General features: G+C 39.4%; 2 protein-coding genes across 2 annotated transcripts; one reads left to right on the top strand and one right to left on the bottom strand.

Annotated features, from left to right (window-relative positions):
• Positions 1-432: 432 nt before the first annotated feature.
• Positions 433-7,882, top strand: zgc:55558 (uncharacterized protein LOC393228 homolog). Its single transcript, XM_034712017.1, has 5 exons — positions 433-738; positions 965-1,077; positions 4,615-4,793; positions 4,983-5,142; positions 5,285-7,882. The coding sequence occupies exons 2-5, from the start codon at positions 967-969 to the stop codon at positions 5,396-5,398; spliced, it is 564 nt and encodes a 187-aa protein (XP_034567908.1). The 5' UTR covers positions 433-738; positions 965-966; the 3' UTR covers positions 5,399-7,882.
• A 428-nt stretch (positions 7,883-8,310) lies between these two features.
• pold1 (polymerase (DNA directed), delta 1, catalytic subunit) lies at positions 8,311-22,332 on the bottom strand. The gene is made up of 27 exons (XM_034711971.1): positions 22,028-22,332; positions 20,058-20,240; positions 19,839-19,952; positions 18,812-18,952; positions 18,593-18,718; positions 18,044-18,212; positions 17,676-17,790; positions 17,438-17,567; positions 16,508-16,674; positions 16,299-16,403; positions 16,024-16,164; positions 15,760-15,870; positions 15,439-15,630; positions 15,271-15,359; positions 15,052-15,168; positions 14,790-14,903; positions 14,427-14,574; positions 12,927-13,022; positions 12,622-12,759; positions 12,306-12,481; positions 12,067-12,219; positions 11,030-11,132; positions 10,804-10,936; positions 10,418-10,531; positions 10,247-10,299; positions 8,623-8,720; positions 8,311-8,537 (listed from the first exon to the last, which is right to left on the bottom strand). The coding sequence occupies exons 2-27, from the start codon at positions 20,236-20,238 to the stop codon at positions 8,450-8,452; spliced, it is 3,312 nt and encodes a 1,103-aa protein (XP_034567862.1). The 5' UTR covers positions 20,239-20,240; positions 22,028-22,332; the 3' UTR covers positions 8,311-8,449.
• Positions 22,333-24,291: the final 1,959 nt, after the last annotated feature.

Raw genomic sequence — 24,291 nt, 5'->3', positions numbered from 1 at the left:
CCTTGCAAATACTCCCTCATCATACTCAGCCCGGATAGTACTAAGTTCAATATAATACAACAACTGCACTTCCGCTTTCTCTTTCAAAATAAAACTTTTAGAAGTCTACATTGTTAGCTTTTACTGTGGAACTAATGGTATGACAAAAAAGTTATGAATGTAAGAATGAAAACTCGGTGGCATATTCTGTTTGTGGTTCCTCCCAAAGTGGAGTTGAAGCACTTTTAACCCCTGCAGCAGATTCTACCTCCGGCTCTGCTATCAGGGACAGATTTTTCTTTGACAGGCCGCGCCCAAGTTGGGCTGCTCCTGTTTGCTATTGGATAGATTCAATAGACCTGGGCGGGGTCAACCCTCAACCCTGCGATCTGATTGGTCCTCTGATACGTCAATCTGAATGCTGCGCTGTGATTGGTTGTCCAGCGAGGGGATTAACGTGAAAACGCTCTACTTTCAATGAACCTCAATGGAGACCTAATAGGAACTCAGAAGAATTTAGGCTTTTTATTTCTTTTAAACATTTACTAAGATCTTTTTAAATCATCGCAAACTTTGTCTGATATTTTCAGACACTTTATTGAAGTTGTAGAAGCAGTTTTGGAACATATTTAGAAGTTTCTCTACAGGTGTTTGAATGAGGAAATCGTCCCAGGCTAACGTTATGTAGCATGCTAATCTCAGAGACCCACTTGTGAAGTCAGTTATCATTCAACACTCTGTTATAAATCCGACAGGAAGGTAAGAAAATCTACTCTTCAACACAAATATTCTTTATAAAAATCCGTGAATGTAACGATCTGTGTGCACAAAGACTTAGTCAGCGAGTATCCTTAAATCTGGGTCAGTGTCTTCGTCATGTCAGTGTGGGGAGGAAGGAGACTGTTACATGAACTGTGGAGATTTGTTCTGACCTGAAACTCATCTCATGTAAACTCACGGCTCTCTCCTGCTGAATCATTGGCAGGTATGACCGAGTACAAACTGGTGGTGGTCGGGGCAGGAGGCGTGGGGAAGAGCGCTCTCACCATCCAGCTCATCCAGAATCACTTTGTGGACGAGTATGATCCAACCATCGAGGTGAGGGGCCGACCATCACACACAGGGTCCTGGGTCCAGAGTCATATAGTAGAGAAAACTCTAACTCTTACTTCTAAGCTTCAGTCACATCTGTCCTGAAAGTGGATTTCCACACAGGATATGATGTGACTCTTCTAAAAAGGAGTGAAGTTGCATAACATGCAGAAGAAAAAGTAGCTCCCTCCCTTACCTTTATCACTAAAGTATGTTAGAACTGTCAAGAGATTGAATGCAAATCATTGTTATATGTAAGAAGTAGAGATGGGATTTATGACTCTTTGAAGGGAACCTGATCTTGAGGAGCCGTTCCTTTCAAAGAGCCGTTCAAAAGACTGTCTCTTTGGCTCATTGTTATATTTATTTATTTTTTAGAAGTCAACCAGGGGTAACTCGTTTTTTATCAAGGAAACAATCACTGGTAGCAGTTATAAGATAAGACTCAGATCACAATAATTCAAACTTACACATCCCACCAATATATTTATACTCTTGGTGAAAATTATTCTGAAATATTGATTATATATATATTGGCATTGTAAACATTCTATAAGATGGTGCCATATGCCCATGCTTCGACAGCGAGATCACTATATTGAATTTTCCCTCACCTAAAAAACTTTGTGGCACTATAAAAACTATGCAGGCTACAGATAACTTCCATGCAAAACAACTTTACTGTAAAATCTTCCACACAAGAACATTTTAACAATACAGAAAAAAATAAGAATATTAATAAATAAGAATAAATATATATGTATATAAAAAATATAAATACTACTAGTATAAAAATTAAGACATTATAAAAATGTGAAAGCTAAATTGTACTACCCCACCTGGTGTTTCTACATCTGAACTATTTTAGAAACAGGAGCTCAGCTCCACATCAAAACAGTGTAAACAATAACAAAGTGTGGACAATAAGTGTGAGCAAAAGACTCATGGGGCATGCAGGTGACACGTGAAGGCAGCGTGGGCAATCTGCATTTAAAAACACCTCCCAAATGAACGGCTCGCAACTGCGAATCGGTTCTCATCGTTCACTTAAAAGAGCCGTTCAAAAGACCGACTCGTTCATCACATCTCTAGTAAGAAGTGTGTTTCTCAAGTGCAACAATAATTTAATAACCCATGAGCACGATGCAAAAACTTACAAACTAAACACTTCAACTTATAAATAGAACAATACAAGCCTGCAAAATGAGGGAAAGGCAAAGTATTTAATTACAAGTCATAGTCCCACGTTTAAAAATTGCACAACAAAAGTTTTGATGTTTTCACAAACAGTGTCCTTGAATAGTAAAGTAATCATTACACAGCAGATGATCCAATGCCTGAGTCACACAGGGGGTGGATCCAGGGGGAGGGGGGTCAGGGGTCCAGAGGCCTACCCAAAATCCAATATCATGCTTGGTATGTTGAAATGCAACAGGTTGTTTGTAGTTTTCTTTATGTTTAAATTTTGAATGTTTACATATGATAGTACTTAAAATTGTGGTTATAGATCTTTCAGAACCATTACAGAATTAAAGCACCTGTAAGGAGTTTTTCACTGATTATGTGTTACTGCGTTCTTTACCCTTTCACGCTTGCGGGCTTCCCCAAAGAATCCTGTTTCACATCACAATGCTATGAACTATGGGTAATACCCTTACGCTAAATCTGCAGAAATGGCCACATACGAAAAAGGGGGCATAAAGGGCTCAAAAAGTCTGTGAGAGATCCCTCTCGGGACAACGCCTCAAAGTCACGCCTTAAAAAATGAAGGTGCAATATTTTTTTTTAATCTGAGAATAAAGTCAAATTCTGAGAAAGTCAGAATTCTGAGATTAAAGTCAGAATTCTGAGACTAAAGATTAAAGAGATTAAAGATTCTGATACTTAAGTCAGAGTTCTGAGATTAAAGACAACATTTTGAGAATAAAGTCAGAGTTCTGAGATTAAAGACAACATTTTGAGAATAAAGTCAGAGTTCTGAGATTAAAGACAACATTTTGAGAATAAAGTCAGAGTTCTGAGATTAAAGACAACATTTTGAGAATAAAGTCAGAGTTCTGAGATTAAAGACAACATTTTGAGAATAAAGTCAGAGTTCTGAGATTAAAGACAACATTTTGAGAATAAAGTCAGAGTTCTGAGATTAAAGACAACATTTTGAGATTAAAATCAGAGTTCTGAGAAATTTGGAATTCTGAGATTAAAGTCTGAGTGCACTGTTTTAAAAATTTCATGTTACAGCGTTCTTTACCCTTCCATGCTCGCAGGCTTCGCCTAGGAATCCTGTGTTTCACGTCACAATGCTATGAACTCTGGGTAATTCCCTACGCTAAGTCTACAAAAATGCCCTGTTACAGAAAGGGGGCATAAATAGCTTAAAAAAGTCTGAGAGATCCCTCACACACTTTAAGATTTAACAGTGGGACAGCCCTAAGCCCTCACGGACTTAGCGGGACCACGCCTCAAAGTCAGAGAGTGTGTGAGGGTGGACGGTGAGATTGGGCCAATGAGTTGTACATTTCACTTTAGAGAAAAGCAGAATGATTATTTTATAATAATAAAAAACAGGACTCAGACAAGATCAGCAAAGAGATGAGAGGTATGACTTTGTAGGGGGTGCTAAAATCAACACAAAGTTCCTTACAGGAGCTTTAATCTGAGAAGATTTCATTCTCATTTTGATGTCACTTTTTAAAGTTATAGAAATAAGTGTGCACAGGATTTTAATATCTGTACGATGCTTTGGTGTTAGAAATGAAAGTGGATCTGATCAGACAGAACTTTTAAAAAATGTTACTCATAGAAGAGTGTGCATACATACCTTAGACCACCCGTATAAAGTCAGAAAGTCAGTCCCCTTGTCTGGCTCTCATCCTGGAGTCATACTTTTATAGGTTACACATCATTAAAATCTTAGAAGTTTAAAAAGGATTTTAATTCTGTTAAAAGTTGATTGTTGTCCAAGCTTAATCTGACCACTTTAAATCCCATTGGGTAAATTTCTGTATGAATGCGTCACATGTTACAAAGTGGGCTTTAGTTTGATATCTCAAATCCAAATCTGCAAACAACAGCTGTCGCACATAATACAGGAAAGTTAAACACCAATGCAGAGTCAATCCAAACAAACACAAGGACCTGCTGTGACAAATCCGCTGCATGAAAAAACCCTCTGAGTTTGTGTGAACAAAGTAAAACCTCTTTGAACGGCTCTCCTCTAAGCCCTCATTAGTTTCAAATAAACGCCACAAACACGTTTAAATCAGCTCTGCTGCAAAATCTCGCTCGTAAATCTCCAGACGTTGTTAGTTGTGTCAACTTTGAGTCAGTTGATGTTTTAATTTCATGGATTTTTGTCTCTGCAAGTGAATTACAAACAGTCTGTTCACCGGTGTCGTGTTTCTACATGAAGCAGCTCAGAGAGAGTCATGGGAAAAGTATGAGAGTTAATGTGATGCAATCCACTGTCATTTCTTGGCAGTTGTTCGTTGCTCGTGCAGTTTCATGCTTCTTGCATAACCACGTCACTCCCTTTTGTTGCAGGACTCGTACAGAAAGCAGGTGGTGATCGATGGAGAGACCTGCCTGTTGGACATCCTGGACACTGCAGGTCAGGAGGAGTACAGCGCCATGAGAGACCAGTACATGAGGACAGGCGAGGGCTTCCTCTGTGTGTTTGCTATCAACAATACCAAGTCCTTTGAGGATGTTCACCTCTACAGGTACACGAAGCATGGCGGTCATCAATAAAGCATAGAGCACCAACATCAAATCAAGTGATTTAACTTGATTTGATGACTTTTATGCCCAAGTTTTATCCTCAAATCTTCATTTCTGACACGCTCGTGATTAATCGCTTTGAGGAGGCTCAGTTTCTGACATGCTGCTGTTTGCTTGTGTCGCCTCCTCAGAGAGCAGATCAACAGGGTGAAGGACAGCGACAGTGTTCCCATGGTGCTGGTGGGGAATAAGAGCGACCTCGGCACTCGCACAGTGGAGACGCGACAGGCTCAGGAGCTGGCGCGAAGCTATGGAGTGCCGTTTGTCGAGACGTCTGCCAAAACCAGACAGGTAGGAACACAAGATAATAACACCTGAGTTTAGTCTGCAGCAGTGCCTGACAGTAAGACATCTGCAAACACAAGTACAGTAACACGTCACATTATTACAGATCAATGTTAGATTGTGAGTGAGTTTCTGATTGGTGTTGCAGGGTGTGGAGGAAGCTTTCTATTCACTAGTGCGGGAGATCAGAAGATACAAGGAGACCAACCGCAGCAACAAGAAGAGCAAGAAGAACACTCAGAGACGTTGCATTATACTATAGCAAACCACACACACACACACACACACACACACACCATGCAGCAGTATCCCTCGCAGCACTTGTTTTCCTCTCCCCTCACACACTGCACCTCCTCGTCCTCTCTCTCAATGGAGATGTCGAGCACGGCGCTCCACAGAGGCAAAGAGAAATCGATTTTCACTGCTGTCACAGCATCCCAACATTCTCCATTTTTACACTGTGCAGCGGCTGTGTTTCTAACACTGGGAATTCACTGTCACGTTTTCACGACTAAACTTGAAACTGCAGGTATTAGTTACATGTTTTTATTGAGTTTAACTTCAGAGCAAACTGTTTTTGAGTCTTTCCAAGAATCTTTTAATGATAATTCTTCTGATCGTTCCTGCAGTCAGTGTTTTGACTGACTTTTTAGCTCCTGGTGTCTGCGTGAGAGTTCCAGGGTTCACTTTGGTGCGTCACTGCACTTTGCACTGTCACATCAGCTGACCCGTTAATCCAAATCTGCACCGTTATTCTCGGACACAACATGTTTTGAATGGTTCAATCTGTGATGAATTATGTGGTTATTTGGCACATGTCTGACCTTTAACATGTAAACATTGTCATGTTGAAATGGATGCTTTTTTTACTCTCCCGGTAGGTGACCGGTGTTAAACAGAAGAGGATTAGGGCCTCTGGGGAGGAAAAAATGAAGGTGCAATGTTTTCTTTTATTCTGAGATTAAAGTCAGAGTTTGAGATTAATTCAGAATTCTGAGATTAAAGAAATTAAAGATTCTGAGATTAAAGTCAGAGTTCTGAGAAAGTTGGAATTCTGAGATTAAAGTCAGAGTCCTGAGATTAATTCAGAATTCTGAGAATAAAGAGATTGAAAATTCTGAGATTAAAGTCAGAATTTTGAGATTAAAGTCAGAATTCTAACATTAAAGTCAGAGTTCTAAGATTAAAGTAAGAGTTCTAAAATTAAAGTCAGAGCTCTGAGATTAAAGTCAGAATTCTAAGATTAAATTCAGAGTTCTGAGATTAAAGTCAACTCTAAGATTAAAGTCAGAGTTCTGAGATTAAAGTCAACTCTAAGATTAAAGTCAGAGTTCTGAGATTAAAGTCAGAGTTCTGAGAAAGTTGGAATTCTGAGATTTAAATCAGAGTTCTGAGATTAAAGTCAGAATTCTAAGATTAAAGTCAGAGTTCTGAGATTAAAGTCAAAATTCTGAATTTTCTCAGAAATCTCTTTAATCTCAGAATGATTCGATATATTGCACCTCAAACATTTTTTCCAGTGGCCCTCATCCTCTTCCGTAGGTGTCGTGTTTTTAAGTTTGGAATTTTTTCTTCTCAAGCTTACAACACATCAGCAAGATCTTTTTTTTTTCCTCACTTTGACCATAGATACACACAAAATGTGTAACATGGTCACATCAGAAACAGAACACGACTGTGGTGCACTTTATTCACTCTTTATGTTTATTGTAGATTTACTTCAGGTTAGTCAGTGCCATTTTAAAACTAGACCCAGATACTGTATATGATTTTATATCCAGAGCTATGAGGAGCTCAAATAATGTGTCCACCTGTTTGAAGATGAAGCTGTTTTGGTATTTTAAGTCTACTTTTAATTCAGTTTAATCCCAGTCCTAGGTTGTTTCCTAAACCACCTACTATACTAGAAATGCTGATTTGGCCAAGTCCAGTATGTAGTATGTGAACAAGAGCAAAATCTGCAGTATGCCAAAACTCCCCGGCTTTCTCCTGATTCAGGAAAATGTCTCATTATGCATCGGACCAGTCTGCCTCGTGTCCCACAATGCACAGCGCTAAGCTTCCACTTAATCTTTTTTTCCGTATTTGACGGGGGGCACTCAGTTTTAAGGTGCTGTGAAAATGAATAATTTCCACATAAACCACTTCTTAACTTTTAAATCATAAGTGGACGCATGGCCCAGCATACTGCAAAACAGATCCAACAGAACAGTCATACTTCCTTCAAACTCAGTATGTAGTGCGGACTGCATTCATAGGTGGTGTGTAGCCCGAAGTTTCGAAAACAGTCTTAGTGTTTCGGCTCTTAGTTCTACACCTCAATGTACACACATACTTCATGTTAACCACACACAAGCTGAAATCAGTGTTAGTTTTCAGCTACCATGCTGGATTATAAGGATATTCAACAGTGCATCATTTTTATAGCAGTGTTTTGATTTTTTTTTATCAACTGCCGTCAGCCTAAATGTAAAAGATTATAAAAAGAATCTATTTTTGTAGCCTCACAAACAACATTCCCTGATTTTAAAGTAACTGGAGGAAGAAAAGAGTGGTTCAGGTGTTTTTAAAGTTCAGTGAGTTCACTGCCAACAATCGATGAATCAATCCAGGAGAGAGAACGACTTTGATGATATTTTAAATGACTCTTCGTCTGGACCTGATGTAACTTTAAAAAGAAAACTGTAAAATGCAAAACTTAATCTGATCCCAATAAATATTTTACTGACAGATGTGTCATCTTAAAGGCTTCTTTGTGTGCGTCGTCAGCTCTGAGAGTTGATCTTTACGAGGTCTCAAGAGAACAAGAAGAAACCCCCAACATGAGGGGACTTTTCTCAAACTGTGTTGAGAACGTGTTCCCAATTTGTTTATAACCACTAACTATAGATATCCTTCTTCATGTTTTAAAAGAAAGGTCAAACAGTCCTCCGTTTGTTTGTCTTGTTTGCTGACAGATCAGTGATGGGGAAGAGATTTGTCTGAGGTTAGACAGAGACAATGAAGTTCCTCTTCTCGTCTATAAAAGCACATTCACTTTTACTTTTTGAATGAATGATGAGACATGTTAATCTGAACAGAGACAGGTTCTGTCACTAAGTTCTGGCAAATGTTTCACAATGATTGTTACATAACTGCCAATCACACACGACAGAACAAAGAGATGTTGCTTTTGGAGTTTATTTTACAAAAACTACTAAACATCTTTTTATTCATTAGAAAACATAGAAATAGTGTGATATACAGATATTTATACAGGCACCAAAAGGCATAGAAAATACACTAGAGTGAGAGGCTGTTGAGTTTGTTCCTCTCACCATCCAAAGCGAGACACCAGCTTGCTGTGGTCGTCCAGATCTTTCTGCACCTTCTTCCTCATGTAGAAGATGGGACAGTCCCGGCTGCAGACACACAGGAGGAACAGTGTTACTTCATGTAAAGCTCTGTGGTGATAAACACGGATGTAAATGTGAGGTAAATGTGTACCTAGTACAGAGCACATCCTCGTGGAGGGAGCCTTGACAGCGCTGACACTGAGTCCACAGGCGAGAGAAACGCTCCTCCAGGGCGTTCAGGTGAAAGATCTGTGAATGAGGACAATGTTAGTTTGTCCTGAATATGATTTGTTTTCAGATAGAAACCATGTTTAGAGTCAGACTGAGGTTTTAATTCTGCTGTAAGACGATGTGAAACAATGCTGGTTATATTTTATCGGCAATTCCGACACTGAACACCAGGGGGGGCCTCGGTTTACTGTGAGCATAAATCAAACTTAGGAGCATGTCAGTGTTTGGAAGCACAGAGAGGTTGGTTTGAGTGTGTGTTTGTTTTGGAGTTCATGGATCATTGCTTGTATGAGTAATTAGAATCCTGATCATGGGTGTGAAACAGATTGATCACTGTATCTAAACTCAAAATATTCATTGGACACATTTGTGTTGCTTCCCCAAAGACACACTGAGTGATGAATTTTGGATTTGGTTTCAGAGACTTGTTAAGACAATTGTTGAACTAAATCTCTACAAAAAACCTCTTCAATTTCTGCTTAATCTAGAAAACTAATCCAAGATTTTAATGTAAATGTAAGAAAACATCCTAATTTACTCTCATTTAACAAAACGATAAAACAATAAAACCCTTTCAATAAAATCCAGAGCTCTTGATGAGGACAGTTTTTGCCTGATGATAAGGAATAAGTAATTCACTTGTATGCAGGCTGTGAAATCAGGCTTTTGGGAAATGACTGTAGTATAAAAAAACTGAATGTCTGTGTGGAGATCCTGTTTTCCTTAATAAACATATTGAAACACATAAAATCTAAAGCTCTATACTGCCAACAAACTACATTATAATTCTATATTTTGTGACATTGCAAGGCTTCCTGTTTCTAGTTTAATAATCTACAATCAGGGGCGCAGATATGGTTATGTCGCACGCCCTGAAATACAGGTCTGATTCAGGCCGTGGCCCCCTTCCTGCATGTCACTCGCCTTGATTTCCTCTCTATCCACTGTCCTCTCCTCTCCCAAATAAAGGTGTAAAAGCTCCAAAAATATAACTTTAAAATAAATAATAAGAATAATCTACATTTTTATGTGTGAAAAAAAAAAAAAAAAAAGACTATTGTTTCAGACATACAGAAAAAGATCATTCATCCTGCTTTAAGTGTCGTAGTCTTTACATGAGCCATTTTGATACAGAACTCTATCACTGATGTGATATATCGAAATATTTTCACACATGCACCATGAATTCTGGGGAGTTCAAATGTGCAAAATGAGGATTGATAGTGATAAGTTAAAATAAGAATGTGGTTGGGGTTTTTTTTTTCTTGAAAGTCTGGTGTGTATTTAAATATGTTTTAGAAATGTTGACTGTTGTGACTTGTCCATGTTGTATTCTTTGTAGTTCTTTTGTGTCTATAACTCTGAGGCTGCTACCTTGGCCAGGTCTCTCTTGAACAAGAGATTTTAATCTCAATGTGACAACCTGGTTAAATATAGGTTTAAATTAAAAAAAAAGATGAAAGCATAATTACAGTGTGGACTCAAGGTAAACAAAGCCCTGTTAATGAAGAAAAACATATCTAATAATCTTCCATGTTTCCTACCTCCTTTTGGTAGAGCTCAGACTCCCTCTTCTTACAGAAATCACACACAGCAGCTGCAATGAAATGCAAACACAATGACAGGAGTCATTTCTACCCTGAACGTTTCAGTGTCAGTCACAAAGTAAAGATCAAGGTATAATGAAACTCTGAGAACTCTGAGCACACACACACCGTCCGTCTTGAGCACAGCTTTGCAACCGATACAGGTGCTCCTCTTCTGAGCAAATGCCATGAGGCCCCCGATCTTTGAGGTCAGCACGGTCTTACAGCGCGTGTGGTCGCCCTCTGAAAGACAACGAACAACAGTGATGATGAGATTCACAGATAGATAAGAAAGATAACACTTTAACGTAATGTCAGAATGTTATATTTTTTCCAATTAGAGTTAAGAAATAAATACTTGATTCTGATTGGTCAAAACCCCTTGGCGACAGTTATTAACTTTCACGAACATGAGAAACCCCATAACCACCTGCAAACTGTACATTATCCCTTACTTAATACGTGAATAAGTGATTGAGGATGACTATGATGTGTGTGTGTTTTCCTGGACTCACTGAGCAGGACGCTCTCGGCCTTGCTCTCTCCGAGGATGGGCTCAAATATCCTCATCAGTGGTTTGGACAGCTGCTGCTCCAGGTAGTATTGTGTGTCAATGGGAATGGTGTTCTCCAGCACATAGATCGGGTCCTACATTAGCACGTTGGAAAATCAAGGCTTTTATCTTATTCAAGCACAAATCAACCAAACAAAGTCACTGACGGATAATAAATCACTGCTGACCTCTGACTTCATGTAAGCCGCGACTCCCTTTGCAGCCTTAATGATGACGTAGGGAACTCGGTCTCCCAGGTTAGGGGCGCTGCCAGCGTCTCTCTTCCTCATTCTGTTGAATATGAGTGTTAAATTGTCGGTTCACACATTCCACTATAGAACAACTTTCAAATCCAATCCAATCCACTTTATTTATATAGCACATTTAAAAAAACAATCAAGTTTAGCAAAGTGCTGCACAGTGAGGTAAAATAAGTTAAAACACACAGAACATAAAATGATGTCAGAAAATAAAAGAGAATAAAGTAAAAGAATTATGATAAAAAAAAAAATTTAAAATTAAAAAATTTAAAATACATGGAATAAAAATAAAAATCCAATAAAAGAACAGACAGAGACAGAGACCACACAACTCTCATGCTGGGTTAAAAGCCAAGGAGTAAAAATATGTTTTAAGGCGGGATTTAAAAGTCAGTAATGTTGGGGACAATCTAACATGGGGGGGTAGCTCGTTCCACAGTTTGGGGGCCACTGCAGAGAAGGCACGGCCACCCCTGGTTTTCAGCCTAGTCTTAGGGACCACAAGAAGCTGCTATCCTGTAGACCTTAAAAAACGTGTGGGAGTGTAGCTTTGCAGGAGGTTGGTGATGTACTGTGGAGCTATTCCATTTAACCATTTTAAAAATAAACAATAAATCTTAAAATGAATCCTAAAATGAACAGGGAGCCAGTGGAGGGAGGCAAGGATGGGGGTTATGTGCTCTCGCTTGCGGGTGTCAGTTGAAAGCCAAGCAGCAGCATTTTGAACTAGCTGTAGGCGTGACAGGGAGGCCTGGTTAATGCCTACATAAAGTGCATTGCAGTAGTCCAGTCGAGTTGAAATAAAAGCATGTATCACTCTCTCAAAATCATTAAAAGATAAAACCTATTTAACAAAAATGTGTGTGTGTGTGTGTGTGTGTGTGTGTGTGTGTGTGTGTGTGTGTGTGTGTGTGTGTGTGTGTGTGTGTGTGTGTGTGTGTGTGTGTGTGTGTGTGTGTGTTCACCTCTCAGCAAGCTCCACGTGCGCCTGTTTCCCAGCATACTCCTGCGCCGTGCGAGTCAGCTCCTTGGTGATGACCAGTTGGCTGATGTCGATACGGTTGCACAACAAGTCCGAGATCACTTCTTTAGCATGATCCACAGCACCCTGAGGATCTCTGTACAAACATCACATCAGCTTTATTTGATGCCAATAGCTTATAAAATGCAGTGTATGTTCATGTGTTTGTGTGTGTGTGTGTACCTGTCTATGAGGATTTTCTGCAGACAGGTATTGATCAGGTTGGCCACTAGGGGGCAGTTGTCTCTGCGGACGGTCTCAATACCTTTGCAGTCCATCTTCTCATGAGTGTCTGCACTGGAGGAGAAATACAGGCCTGCGTAGCGCTTCTTGTTGATCAGCAGGTACGGGTAGTACACCTGAGGAAGTGATGAACGCAAGACGATCAAACTTTGAGTCTCTTTGCAATTTGAAATTGTTGCCCAATTTTTACAGACGCATTCTCTTCCTCCACAGATGAAAACACTTGTTTTATAAATCCAGTAGACGGAGGTGGTACCTTCTCAAACTCCAGTTTGATGGGGGGGGTGAAGTGCGACGACACCCACTCTGCTGCCTCCTTCCCGACATCCATGGCCTCCCTCACTGTGCCGACTCCAAGCTTAACCATGACGGAGTCTGTGTCCCCGTAAATGACCTTCAAAGATTAAAATCAGAAATACATTAAATTGTAAAAGCACAAAAAAAGGCCCATCAAAAACATCTAATACAAGTTTAAACACAGGATTTAAGACTTACGACTAACCACTGAAAGAGAAAAGAATAGTTTGTGTGAGTATTGGTGCACCTTTGTGTTTTCCTTACCTTTGCATCACCTGGGTAACCATTGGACACCGTGTATTTGGACTCCACTAACTGTTTGGTTTTCTCGATCATCTGCCTCCCAAAACCAGTGACGCTCTGGAGGAGAACAAAAGAAAGAAAGACTTAAAGGAACAAGCGTTCATTGGGCATGGAGCAAAGCTGTCATATTACGGCAAGGTAATATGTGCCTCTGTGTTATGTATTTAAGAGCGAGGCTCAAAACTCGAGGGGACCGAACCTTTGTGGATGCTGCTCCCACACTGTGGAACATCCTGCCTCTGAATATCAGGACTGCTCAGACTACTTAGAGCTTTAAATCGCTACTTAAAATGCACCTCTTTGCATTGGCATTTAACGCCTGTTGAGTGAGACATCCAACATATTATCTTGCTTTTATTCATTGTGGCTTTTTTTTTTTTTAACTACTTGTTTTTATTGATTGTGTTTTTAAGCTTGCACAGCACTTTGGTCAACGGCGGTTGTTTTAAAATGTGCTATATAAATAAAATTTGACTTGACTTATGCGTGTGCCCAGGTGTAAAAAAGGCAGCAGCTGTCTTCTCAGCTTGTAGCAAAACTACAAGAAAACAGTCCGCTGTGATTTAGTTTATCACTTCTATTCTGTCTTTGTGTTTAACCCTTTAGATTCCCACTCATCCTGTGGTTTATATTACATCCCTGATCTTTGCCCTACGTCTCTTTCTCTGCTCTGACTTCACATCCATGCGGAAAAGGAGCGTGAGCAAAGTCAAGCTGGGAACAACTTCAGTCTTGTTGATCATAAACCCTTGACATCAGTGTAGTGGCTATTTGACTTTTTTCTTAAATAATTAAAGTAAAATAATCAAATATACGAAATGATGGAAATAGCTCCAACAATCTGTAAACATGGATGTGAAGTCATCTCTTTAGTGTAGGTAGTGTGGCATTAACATATTACGTCAGGGGTTCCCAAAGTGTGGGTCGGGACCCCCTGGGAGTTCGCGAGACACAAATGGGGGGTCATGAGATGTCTTCCAGAATGTTTTGTTTTTTTTAAGCTATCTAAAAATAGCATATTTTACCCATTATAGTAAAAAATATCAACAAAAATAGTAGCTAAACTTGAATTAAAACCTTGAAAATAGAAGATGTAATGAGTTTTCTGCCTTTCTTTTTGCCAGATGACCTCTAAGTTTAGAGTTAGTGAACAGTCAATGATCAAAATCATCAGTAGCAGTAGGTTAATCATAACAGCACAGGAAACACAGACATATGCTCATACAGGTAGGCTAATTTTATCGAGACCAGCTAAATGAAGCCACATTAAATCACTTTGAGGGACAGTGGGGGTCGCAAGTGTTTGGCACCTATATTTTGGGGGTCGCAGGCTGAAAAGTTTGGGAACCCCTGTATTACGTTATGTAAACATCTCCAAAACACATACTTCTGTTTTTTTGTAAGTTATTTGATGTTATTTGTATTTGTAATGTATTTCTAAAGGTTATTTCTAGTTCTTACCTGTGAGATCTCCAGGCAGGGCAGCTTGCCCACCTGAGCTCCAGTGAAGCCGTAGACGGAGTTTGCGCTGATTTTGAGAGCCAGCTGTCGGCCGTCCAGCACCTGCCTCTTGAACGGATCTGTTTCCTTCTTCAGCTCCATTTTAGCCCTGAACACAAACAGTGTGACAAGTTAAGAAGAGAGGCATGTTTCTGATGTACAGATGATCTAAAGCACAGTTATCTGTTTTATGTCAACTGATGAAACTGAAATGATAAGATAGCCCAGAGCAACGACAGCTGTCCACTGAAACAGTAACTGTACACATCAGTTAAAAAACTCCAGATGAACTGGATCGTGTGATTTTATCTGGAAGACTCAAACCTCTTTCTGGCAGACAGCAGGTTCTCCAGGATCTCAGGGAGAAGTCCTTTCCTCACAGAGCTCTTCACAAACATGTCACTTGTGGGAGTCTTGATGAAGTCCTCAGGTGAGAGGCTGGAGACACAAAGAAGCATGTTAACACCAGACATGAAGACATTTAATAAGGGATTAAGGAAGAATGAATCAAGAAATTTAAACTGAAGTTACACATAATGGAGTTTCAGATGAAATTAAAGTGTTTCTGAATTAAATAACTTCTTACCCGAATTTCTCTGTTGAGCCTTTCTGCAGCAGGGTGGTGTAGCACAGATTGTGAGCCATCATGATGGAGGGATACAGGGAGGAGAAATCCAGGGTGGCAATGGGAACACTGTAATACCTGCAAAGAGACAAACAAGGAACAGAACGATGTATGAAAATCATCGACTTACAGCAGGAGCAGCGAAGAGTCTCACACTCTGCACACAGCTGAGGCTCTCACCCTTTTTCTGGCTCAATGACAGTCGCTCCGGTGTAGTCTTCTCCTCCTTCTGTCTTTACTACAGGCATGACCAGGTCCTGCTTCATGGCCTGAACAAGAACAAACACTTTTAGGTTCCATCGTTAAATCTGCATGAATGCATCAAGTCAATGTCTGGGAGTTTGTTACCTGTCGCAGCAGCTGTGAGACGACTTTGATCTGCTGTCCTCTTGAGAGCAGGTAGGTGAGGGGCACACCCGTCACTCTGGCCATCTCCATGTAGTTAATCACGCACATCAGCTTCTGCAGCAGGCGCAGCGGGAGGTAGGCGTCTTTCAGGCAGTAGACGGCCAAACGACGACGGGTTTGTTCGTTACCATTCTATGATAAAGGAAGAAAAGCAAGGATGAATATGTCATTTATTTAAGATAGAGATTCTTATTATTCTTCTTCTTATTATTATTATTATTATTATGAGCTTTTTCAGGTGAAACAATGAGCATGCTTTACCTGCAGATCTGTGATAATGGAGTGCTGCACATCCTCCTTCTGCTCTTGCAGGAAGTGGAAACTCACAGCGTTCAGTGTGTACGAGCGCAGCTTATAGTCCCTGAGAAGAACCTGAGAGAGACACACCAATCAGACTGAGACAAGAGATTTGTCCTGGAAATGCTCTGAAAAAATCAGCACAGAACAAACTGATGGTACAGTGACCATGATATTAGAAAGTAGTTGTTTGTAACAGTGGGTTATGCAGCTGAAGTTTTGTCTGACCTGTAGTAGATCAAATTGAACACGGCCCTCAATGTTGGTGGTCTTATTCTCTCTGCGGCCCATCTGCTTGCTCTGGAAGTTTGAGTCCTTCAAGACTGACTTGATGCCTCGCACGCGGCCGAGGTACGGAAAGTAATTTACCTAAACACCAAAATAAGAACAAAAATATGTTCTCTTAAGTGAAACGGAGGACAGAGGAGTATTTCTACTACAATAACATCCTTCCAGAGTATTAACGTTGTATTTGCACATTCCAAAACGTGACTCGATCTTACCTTTAAAGCAGCCGCCCTGTTGAGCAAATAAGGGAAGTCAAAGTTTTGGATGTTGTACCCGGTGATGATATCTGGATCCACCGTCCTCAAAAACTCGGCCCAGCTCTGCTCACAGAAAAATCAACAGAAACAAAATGATCAACAAAAATAAGAAACATGTCTGAAATATTAATGTTTTTCCCGTTCCTCACTGAAGTCCCCTGCAGTACCTGCAGCATCTGTTTCTCCTGCGTAAAACACAGAATCTGAGAGCCCACGATGCTGGCGCACGACTGAAGGGTGAACACGGTGCGAATGAACGGCTCCGTCTCGCCCTGTCGCTGCACCATGGACGCGATCTGAATCACGGGGTCTTTGTCAGCTTCTGGGAAGATTCCTGGAAGGGAAACAGACACCCAAGTCAGAATCTTCATTTGATATTCCTCAAGAATTATAAGAGGTTATGTAGGGTTTCATCATTTTATCATTTTAATTCAATATATTGATTAAAATGTTATTTCTGTGTTGGATTCATAATCTAACTACTTTTTTTAAATTATTAGCCTACTCAGTTTTACTGATATTTTTAGTGACTTTATTTATCTTCAACTTTTATCCTTACCCTTTTTTATTATCTATTTATTCTAATTATTCATATTCATAATGTTATTTTGATGCTTTAACTCATTTTTATAGTTACATACATTTAATTGTTGCTAGTGTGCATTAGTCTCAATTTCAAAATATGTTTTGTTTTTTAATATGTAGCATTTTCTTCCACTATTTTACTTCTTTTTTTATTTTATTTTTTTTGTAATTCGCTTTTTTTTATTGTTTTCAATAATGTGCAAAATTCAGAAGGAAATAGAACAATACAGAAACAAAATACATTTCACATAAAAAGTAATAATAAGGTCAACGACAAAAGAAAAACAAAACAATACCAAACAAAATATATGGTTTTTTTTCATTATTTTACTTCTGCATCTCTCGTTTTTTAATAGCCATAAAGGCATTTGAATTGCATTTGACTTGTATGCAAGATGCCATATAAGTAAAGCTTGATTGATTGATTGTTTGATTGATTGATTGATTGATTGATTGATGTAAAAGATGTAAAAGAATAATGATTGCATTCTGTATGACTAAAAGAGCTCCACCTTTTCTTCCCGCACACTCGATGTCAAAGCTGAGGACTCGAAGCGGTGCGATCCTCTGCCAGTCTCCTTCAGCAGGGTGACTAATCAAATCCGTCCAACCAACATCCACCTCATACTGACACAAGGACACCTGAAGGACAGACACAGGAGTCCGTTTAGAAAAACCTGACCCATTCCACAACAAAGACGTGACAGACCACACGACAACAAAAACAAGTAAGCTGTAAACTGGACCTACCTTCCCCAGGCGCTGGGAGTCTGTCTCCCCCACGCTCCTCTCTTCTCGCACTCTGTACTTTCCTTTGGGGAGTTCAATCCAGCAGCAGCCGACCACATCACAGTCCACCATAAACCTGAGAGCACAAAGAGGCTCATGAGGCTGACGATGGACTTTTTGTTTTACATTAACTCAGAAAGCTTTAGAACACAGCCATGTAGAATGACTAACTTTAGTAACAAGCTAACGAACATCGATATCACTTTGAGACAAATTCTCAGGTCTGTGGTTAAAAAAAGAAACTGTCTGCAAGACAAAGTCTTTCTTTAACCTTATGAAAACACTGTCAACGGTTTTAGACAGTCAAGCAAACACACACTTATACACACCTGATCTCAAAGTCTATGTTAGCCTCGTAAGGTTGGAAGCTCTGTAGGGGGAAATTAGAAAATTTGAAGCCCTGCTCCAGCAGCCTCTTTGCCGGAGCGATGAGCCGAGGCATCGCCATGGTTATTCTCAAAAAATCTTGAATACGTTTCCCATGGTAACCATACATATCTGTTGGGGTAAGAAGAAAAGAAAGTTTGATTCCACATATCATCAAAATGCATCGTCAATTATCACTTTAAGTCTGTAACTAGGATTCAAAGCTTAATCCATAGGCAACTTGACTTAGTAACTAGAATGAGCATGTGCAGGTCATCATAATTTGATAATGAATAATTTTAAATGTTCTTTGTGGGGTGCTGGTGGCTTAGTGGTCTAAGCGCCCCATGTATAGAGGCTACACTCCCCCACTCTCTACTCCCCAAATTTCCTGTAGCTCTTCCGCTGTCCTGTCACTAAAGGCAAAATGCCCAAGAACACAACTTAAAAAAAGAAAAGAAAATGTTCTTTATAAACTTTGAATGAATTCACACGATGTCCCTCGTACTCACTCTCTTTGCGAGTGACGTCCACAGCCAGCACTGTCACAGAGATGTTGTCTTTATTGGACCTCATATCCTTCAAGACGACGTTGTTCAACTCTCTTTTGAACTCCCCCAGGTCCCCGGGCTTTAAACCTAAAGGGGGGAAAAGGTGCAGGATGTCAATCATTCAGAAAAACTGAAATAAAATGTTTCCCATTTATTGAAAAAATACAGAAAAGTACTCACCACTTGGTGCAGGAATGTAGAAGTATGGTGCAAAGCCGTGGATGTGACAGCACACACTGTTGCCGCTGTCTGTCACCCCAAACATCCGGATGATGGGGACTTTTCCCTGCGACTGGCCGGGCATGCCAGCGACTGTTCCTCCTGCACAACACAGCCATAGAAAACAACTTTAACACTCTGACACACAGCAAACATTCAAAGCTGTGTGAGGAGAAAAAGTGTCCATCACGGGGGAGATATCTAGTTTCAACTAGAGTTGAAAAATTACGGGAATTTTCAAAGTTGGAAACTTTCCATGGAAATAAACCAGGAATTTTCTAAATTGAAGGTTGGCTCTTAATAGGGAACTTACATATAGTTGGGGGAAATATATTTAAGCATAATCCTGACTAAAACAACCAGATTTCATGCAAGTACAGTTGAATATCTATGCTATTCCTCAATCACATGCAAATAGCACACTGTTTACTGCAGGGCTATTGAGACCACGCCCCCTACATGCACTGTGCATTCCTCCATCACATGCACAGATACTAGAATCCTGTAGAGGCTTGGCTTGAGAAGCTTGAGGGAAGATGCGTTTTCATTTGCGTGTTGAATGGGACTTTGTTGGAGGGAGAGGCGCTCTTTACATAAAACATTGTGAATGGGACTTTGTTGGGATTGCATTTTTGTTCATTTTTGAATGGGTTGGGTCGGAGGGAGGAGTAATATATAACTCAACATTCATGTTTTTGTTCTTCAATGAAAGAATTGATTGTTCAATAAAATATTTGACACTTGATAAAGTTCTATTTACAAATAAATCTGTTTTAATTCTATTATTTTGGATGGATGTCTGCTTATAACAAAAAAAATATTAATGCTTGGATATATGATACCTTTCCATTAAATTACCCTCAATTCCCAGTTAACTCCCGTTAATTCCAATTTGGAATTTCCAAAATTCCCCAGCTTAACATCCCATGGAAATTTACCGGAAATGTTCCACCCCTTTGCAACCCAAGTTTCAACCTCTGCTTATTACCTAAATAGTAGTCGAGATCAATCTGCTGAAACACCAGAGTATCAGATGATGTGTTCAGTGTAGGAGCATTAGGCCGCCGCCATCGAGGGTTGAGGTCTGCCGAGAAAAGGTCACCTGACAACACAAGGAGTTAAAAAACAGAAGTGCATCATTTAAGTGACTCTACCCAGGACACCATACTACTCAATAAAGTATGATCGCATTCTGTTCAACACTCACCCACAGGGATAACATCATGACCTGCCTGTCCCTCCGTCTCCTCCATGTCTGCTTCATCAAACATGGACAGTTCCTCTTCAAACTGTGACGGGCTGTCCTCCCAGTCACCAACTGGTTTAGCTCGTTTGGCCTGAGAGGCTCCACCCATAGGAGGGCCACCATTACGTCTTTTAAAATCCATATCTGCATAACACATTAATGACAGAAAGCTTGTTGGAAAAGATATCAAACATAAACACAGATCTCCCGTGACATTATGACCACTGACAGGTTCAGTAAACAGCTGGTTATCTATGTACAGTGTCATGTGAGGGTGCTGGGGTTATTTTATGCTGCAGGTGAATGTTTTTTCTAATGATTTGATGTGTTGAAAGCAGAAAAATGGGCGAGTATAAAGATATGAGCGATTTATGCAGGTGGTCATAAAGGTAAGGTTGAACAGTGTTTTTTAATAACAAGGCAAAACCATTCCAGCCACATATACTTGTAGTACTACTTTGGTAATAAAACCAGCAACTTTATATTGATTATAGTCAGAGGTGGACAGTAACAGAGTAAATGTACTTGAGTACTGTACTTGAGTAAATTTTTTGAGTATCTGTACTTTAATTGAGTATTATTTTTGGGGATACTTATAACTTTTCCTCCACTACATTCAGAAGACAATTATTGTACTTTTGACTCCACTACATTTCTATCAGTGCTCTAGTTACTCACTACTTTTGCTTTGAAGTCAGCTCATGAATTTCCTTCTCTTTTCTGAAATCTGATCCCTAAGACAGTAAACTGTGTTTGTGTAGTTCTGTTTGTCTCAGTGGTTTAGACATACCTGTATATCGTGCGTCTCCACGGTTAAATGTGGAGGAAACACAGAGCAAATTTCACTCAGATCAGGCAGTTCATTTAGAGGTGGTAATGATGGCTATAATTCTCCACCTGAGCACCCATGACCATATCTTCAGCCTGTGTTAGAGGTTTTTAAAATGAAGAATGATACGTATCATTTGAAATGTTCTCCCTGTTTTCCACTCTGCTCAAACATACAAACATTCACAGTCCAACCTGAGAAAGCATGTTGAGCTACGTAACATTTGTTTCATTCCAGATGAACATTTCAAACTAAGTTGTCTGTGCTTGGAGTAACTTAGTTTCTGTTTTTATTCCATGGTATAGTTTTTACAGATTTTAAGTAATGGTTTCCAAATAAACATAGTGTTACTGAATGTCATGACTGCATTTATGTATTGTGAAAATACAAAGTTTTGAGATATTTTAAAAAGTATTTTGAATACTTAGTATTTTTAAAAGCAAGTACTTCAGTACTTTAACTCAAGTAATAATCTGACAGAGCAACTTTCACTTGTATTGGAGTAATATTTGACCTGGATGATCCATACTTAAGTAATGAAGCTGTGTACTCTCCACCACTGGTTATAGTATAGAACAGAAAAAGGACAATACTTTGATAGTACTTTGGTAGTGCGTACATTCTATATAGGTTTGAGGGATAAACATGTTAAGTGCTTCCAGCAATCAAATGTAGAGAAACACTTGTTACACTTAAAGTTTTGTATTTAATACTGGTATAACAAGGGGGTTGTAATGAACTTTGTCGTGCGAATGGAATCAAGCACCATCAAGTGAGAGACAAGCTTCCATACTGCACATGATCATCTCAGGTACCTGTTACTAACATGGCTGCTGTTTCAGAAACCAGTCACCCCTGAAAACTTCCCCAAACACACCATACAGTTAGCATCATTCTACTGTAGCTCATGTACTTACAAACCGTTCAAACGCAGATAACTACAAACGTTTTATTGTGTAATTTGCTTATAAATGAGAGTTTAATTTCACGGAGAGTTTGGGTTTGCTTCTTTCTTTTGTATCAAGGAAAAGAAACAAGCTAGTTGTAAACAGAGCAGCCTGGCGCCAAAACCGGTTTTACCAAAACATAGAAGAGATCTCACCAACAACCTGTCCGGGTGAATATCAGCAACCGGTGCGTTACCAAGAGGATTAAAAATATCTAACAATGGTCCCAACTTCTTGACAACAGCCCCCAGTTGACAAGAGCTCCCGCCACTCGTCTTCAATTTGTGAACTTTCTCCGAGGAAGGCGCGGAAAAGTTCCGTATTGACGCTTAACCCATAATCAAAGGAATGGACACTGACGTCATCAGTGGGGCGGGTAGCACATAGAAACAGCTGAACAGAAGAGCGCATGCCAAACGCGGCCTGACAAAACCTTGTAGATACTAAAAACCGTGTATTTCCGGGAAATGACGTCGGCACGCATGCAACAGCGAGCGAGGGAAAAAATCTCTATGGGCAGAATGTCCAAATTAAAACCTTTACCAAGTTTTCATTTGATTTAAGAAAGTAAGAAACGCGAAAGTATGAACCAAATAACACAAGAAAAAAATATTACATTTAGAAAACCGATTAATATGAAATTAAATGTTATTAAAACATGTTTTGTTACCAGTGGTGGACAGTACACAGCTTCATTACTTAAGTATAGATCCTCCAGGTCAAATATTACTCCAATACAAGTGAAAGTTGCTCTGTCAGATTATTACTTGAGTTAAAGTACTGAAGTACTTGCTTTTAAAAAATACTTAGGCCAAGTATTCAAAGTACTTCTTAAAATATCTCAAAACTTTGTAGTTTCACATAACATAAATGCAGTCATGACATTCATAACATTATGTTTATTTGGAAACCATTACTTAAAATCTGTAAAAAACTTTACCATGGAATAAAAACAGAAACTAAGTTACTCCAAGCACAGACAACTTAGTTTGAAATGTTGATCTGGAATGAAACAAATGTTACGTAGCTCAACATGCTTTCTCAGGTTGGACTGTGAATGTTTGTATGTTTGAGCAGAGTGGGAGACAGGGAGAACATTTCAAACGATACGTATCATTCTTCATTTCAAAAACCACTAACACGGGCTGAAGATATGTCCATGGATGCTCAAGAGAATTATAGCCATCATTACCACCTCTAAATGAACTGCCTGATCTGAGTGAAATTTGCTCTGTGTTTGCTCCATGTTCAACAGTGGAGATGCACGATATACAGGTATGGCTAAACCACTGAGACAAACAGAACTACACAACCAGTTTACTGTGTTAGGGATCAGATTTCAGAAAAGAGAAGGACATTCATGAGCTGATTTGAAGCAAAAGTAGAGAGTAACTAGAGCATTGGTAGAAATGTAGTGGAGTCAAAAGTACAATAATTGTCTTCTGAATGTAGTGGAGGAAAAGTAATAAATTTCCCCAAAAAATAATACTAAAGTAAAGTACAGATACTCAAAATATTTACTCAAGTACAGTACTCAAGTACATTTACTCTGTTACTGTCCACCACTGTTTGTTACTGACAGTGTGGAAAGTATTTTTCCAGTACTTGTGAATGTTTTGTACCATATTGTACTGTGCATCTCTAACATTTTCTTTGTCTCTCTTGAATACTTTCAGTGTGAAATCCATTGATTTTATGTTAAAATATACAGTCAATAAAGAAATCTTGTCATTAGCATTTGCCTGATATGAGATGGTTCTATTAAAGTTGCAGTCAGTAAAAGGAAAAAAAATGCTGATATCTATCACTGCCATAAAGAAACAGCTGTGTTCACATTGGGTAATGAAGAATGGTTTGAGGTACATTAGTACTGCACACAGATAAGTGATGGTCAGTAAGGTTTTTATGAAGGAAGTTTCGTAGAGATCTTTATGCCATTTTAAAGAGAGGCCTGAGATTAAATGTTACTGTATGAGAAGGCTACAAGACAACTTGACATGCTTTTTGATACAGTGAACTCTACTGTAAAAGCAACTCAGACAACAATACTTTGTAAATGGAAACAGATGTATGCTAATGCCTCCAGATGTCAGCAACCCTGAACATCCTATTCATGTAAATCAGTGCATACTGTACCTCCACTGAAAGTTAACACAAACATACACTTAACATAAACTCATAGAATCAGAGGTCAGAGGTCAGACCATACCACAAAACTAATGGTTAAAGCTGGCAAGGGGACAATGTTGTGTTCAACACTTCAGCAGTCCAGATCTTTACTAGAATCATGGTTCCTGATATTGATAGTGAGACCCCCCACAGGGGCACTCTCCAACTCAGCTACTTTACCAATATAGACCCTGACCATCTGAACCATGTGGTCACGACAGCAGAGGTCATGTAGTGTTTCTTAATGTCA

The sequence above is a fragment of the Notolabrus celidotus genome, chromosome 20 (genome assembly GCF_009762535.1).
Source record: "Notolabrus celidotus isolate fNotCel1 chromosome 20, fNotCel1.pri, whole genome shotgun sequence".
Classification (NCBI taxonomy): domain Eukaryota; kingdom Metazoa; phylum Chordata; class Actinopteri; order Labriformes; family Labridae; genus Notolabrus; species Notolabrus celidotus.
This window is presented reverse-complemented; position numbering and strand designations above follow the sequence as displayed.

Coding starts and splice junctions, on each gene's coding strand:
- pold1 (XM_034711971.1), bottom strand. CDS start 20,238: ATGGATTTTAAAAGACGTAATGGTGGCCCTCCTATGGGTGGAGCCTCT. Junction 17,568..17,675: donor ACTCCCAGCGCCTGGGGAAG/GTAGGTCCAGTT, acceptor TCTGTCCTTCAG/GTGTCCTTGTGTCAGTATGA. Junction 12,760..12,926: donor GTTACCCAGGTGATGCAAAG/GTAAGGAAAACA, acceptor TAATCTTTGAAG/GTCATTTACGGGGACACAGA.
- zgc:55558 (XM_034712017.1), top strand. CDS start 967: ATGACCGAGTACAAACTGGTGGTGGTCGGGGCAGGAGGCGTGGGGAAG. Junction 1,078..4,614: donor AGTATGATCCAACCATCGAG/GTGAGGGGCCGA, acceptor CTTTTGTTGCAG/GACTCGTACAGAAAGCAGGT. Junction 5,143..5,284: donor CGTCTGCCAAAACCAGACAG/GTAGGAACACAA, acceptor TTGGTGTTGCAG/GGTGTGGAGGAAGCTTTCTA.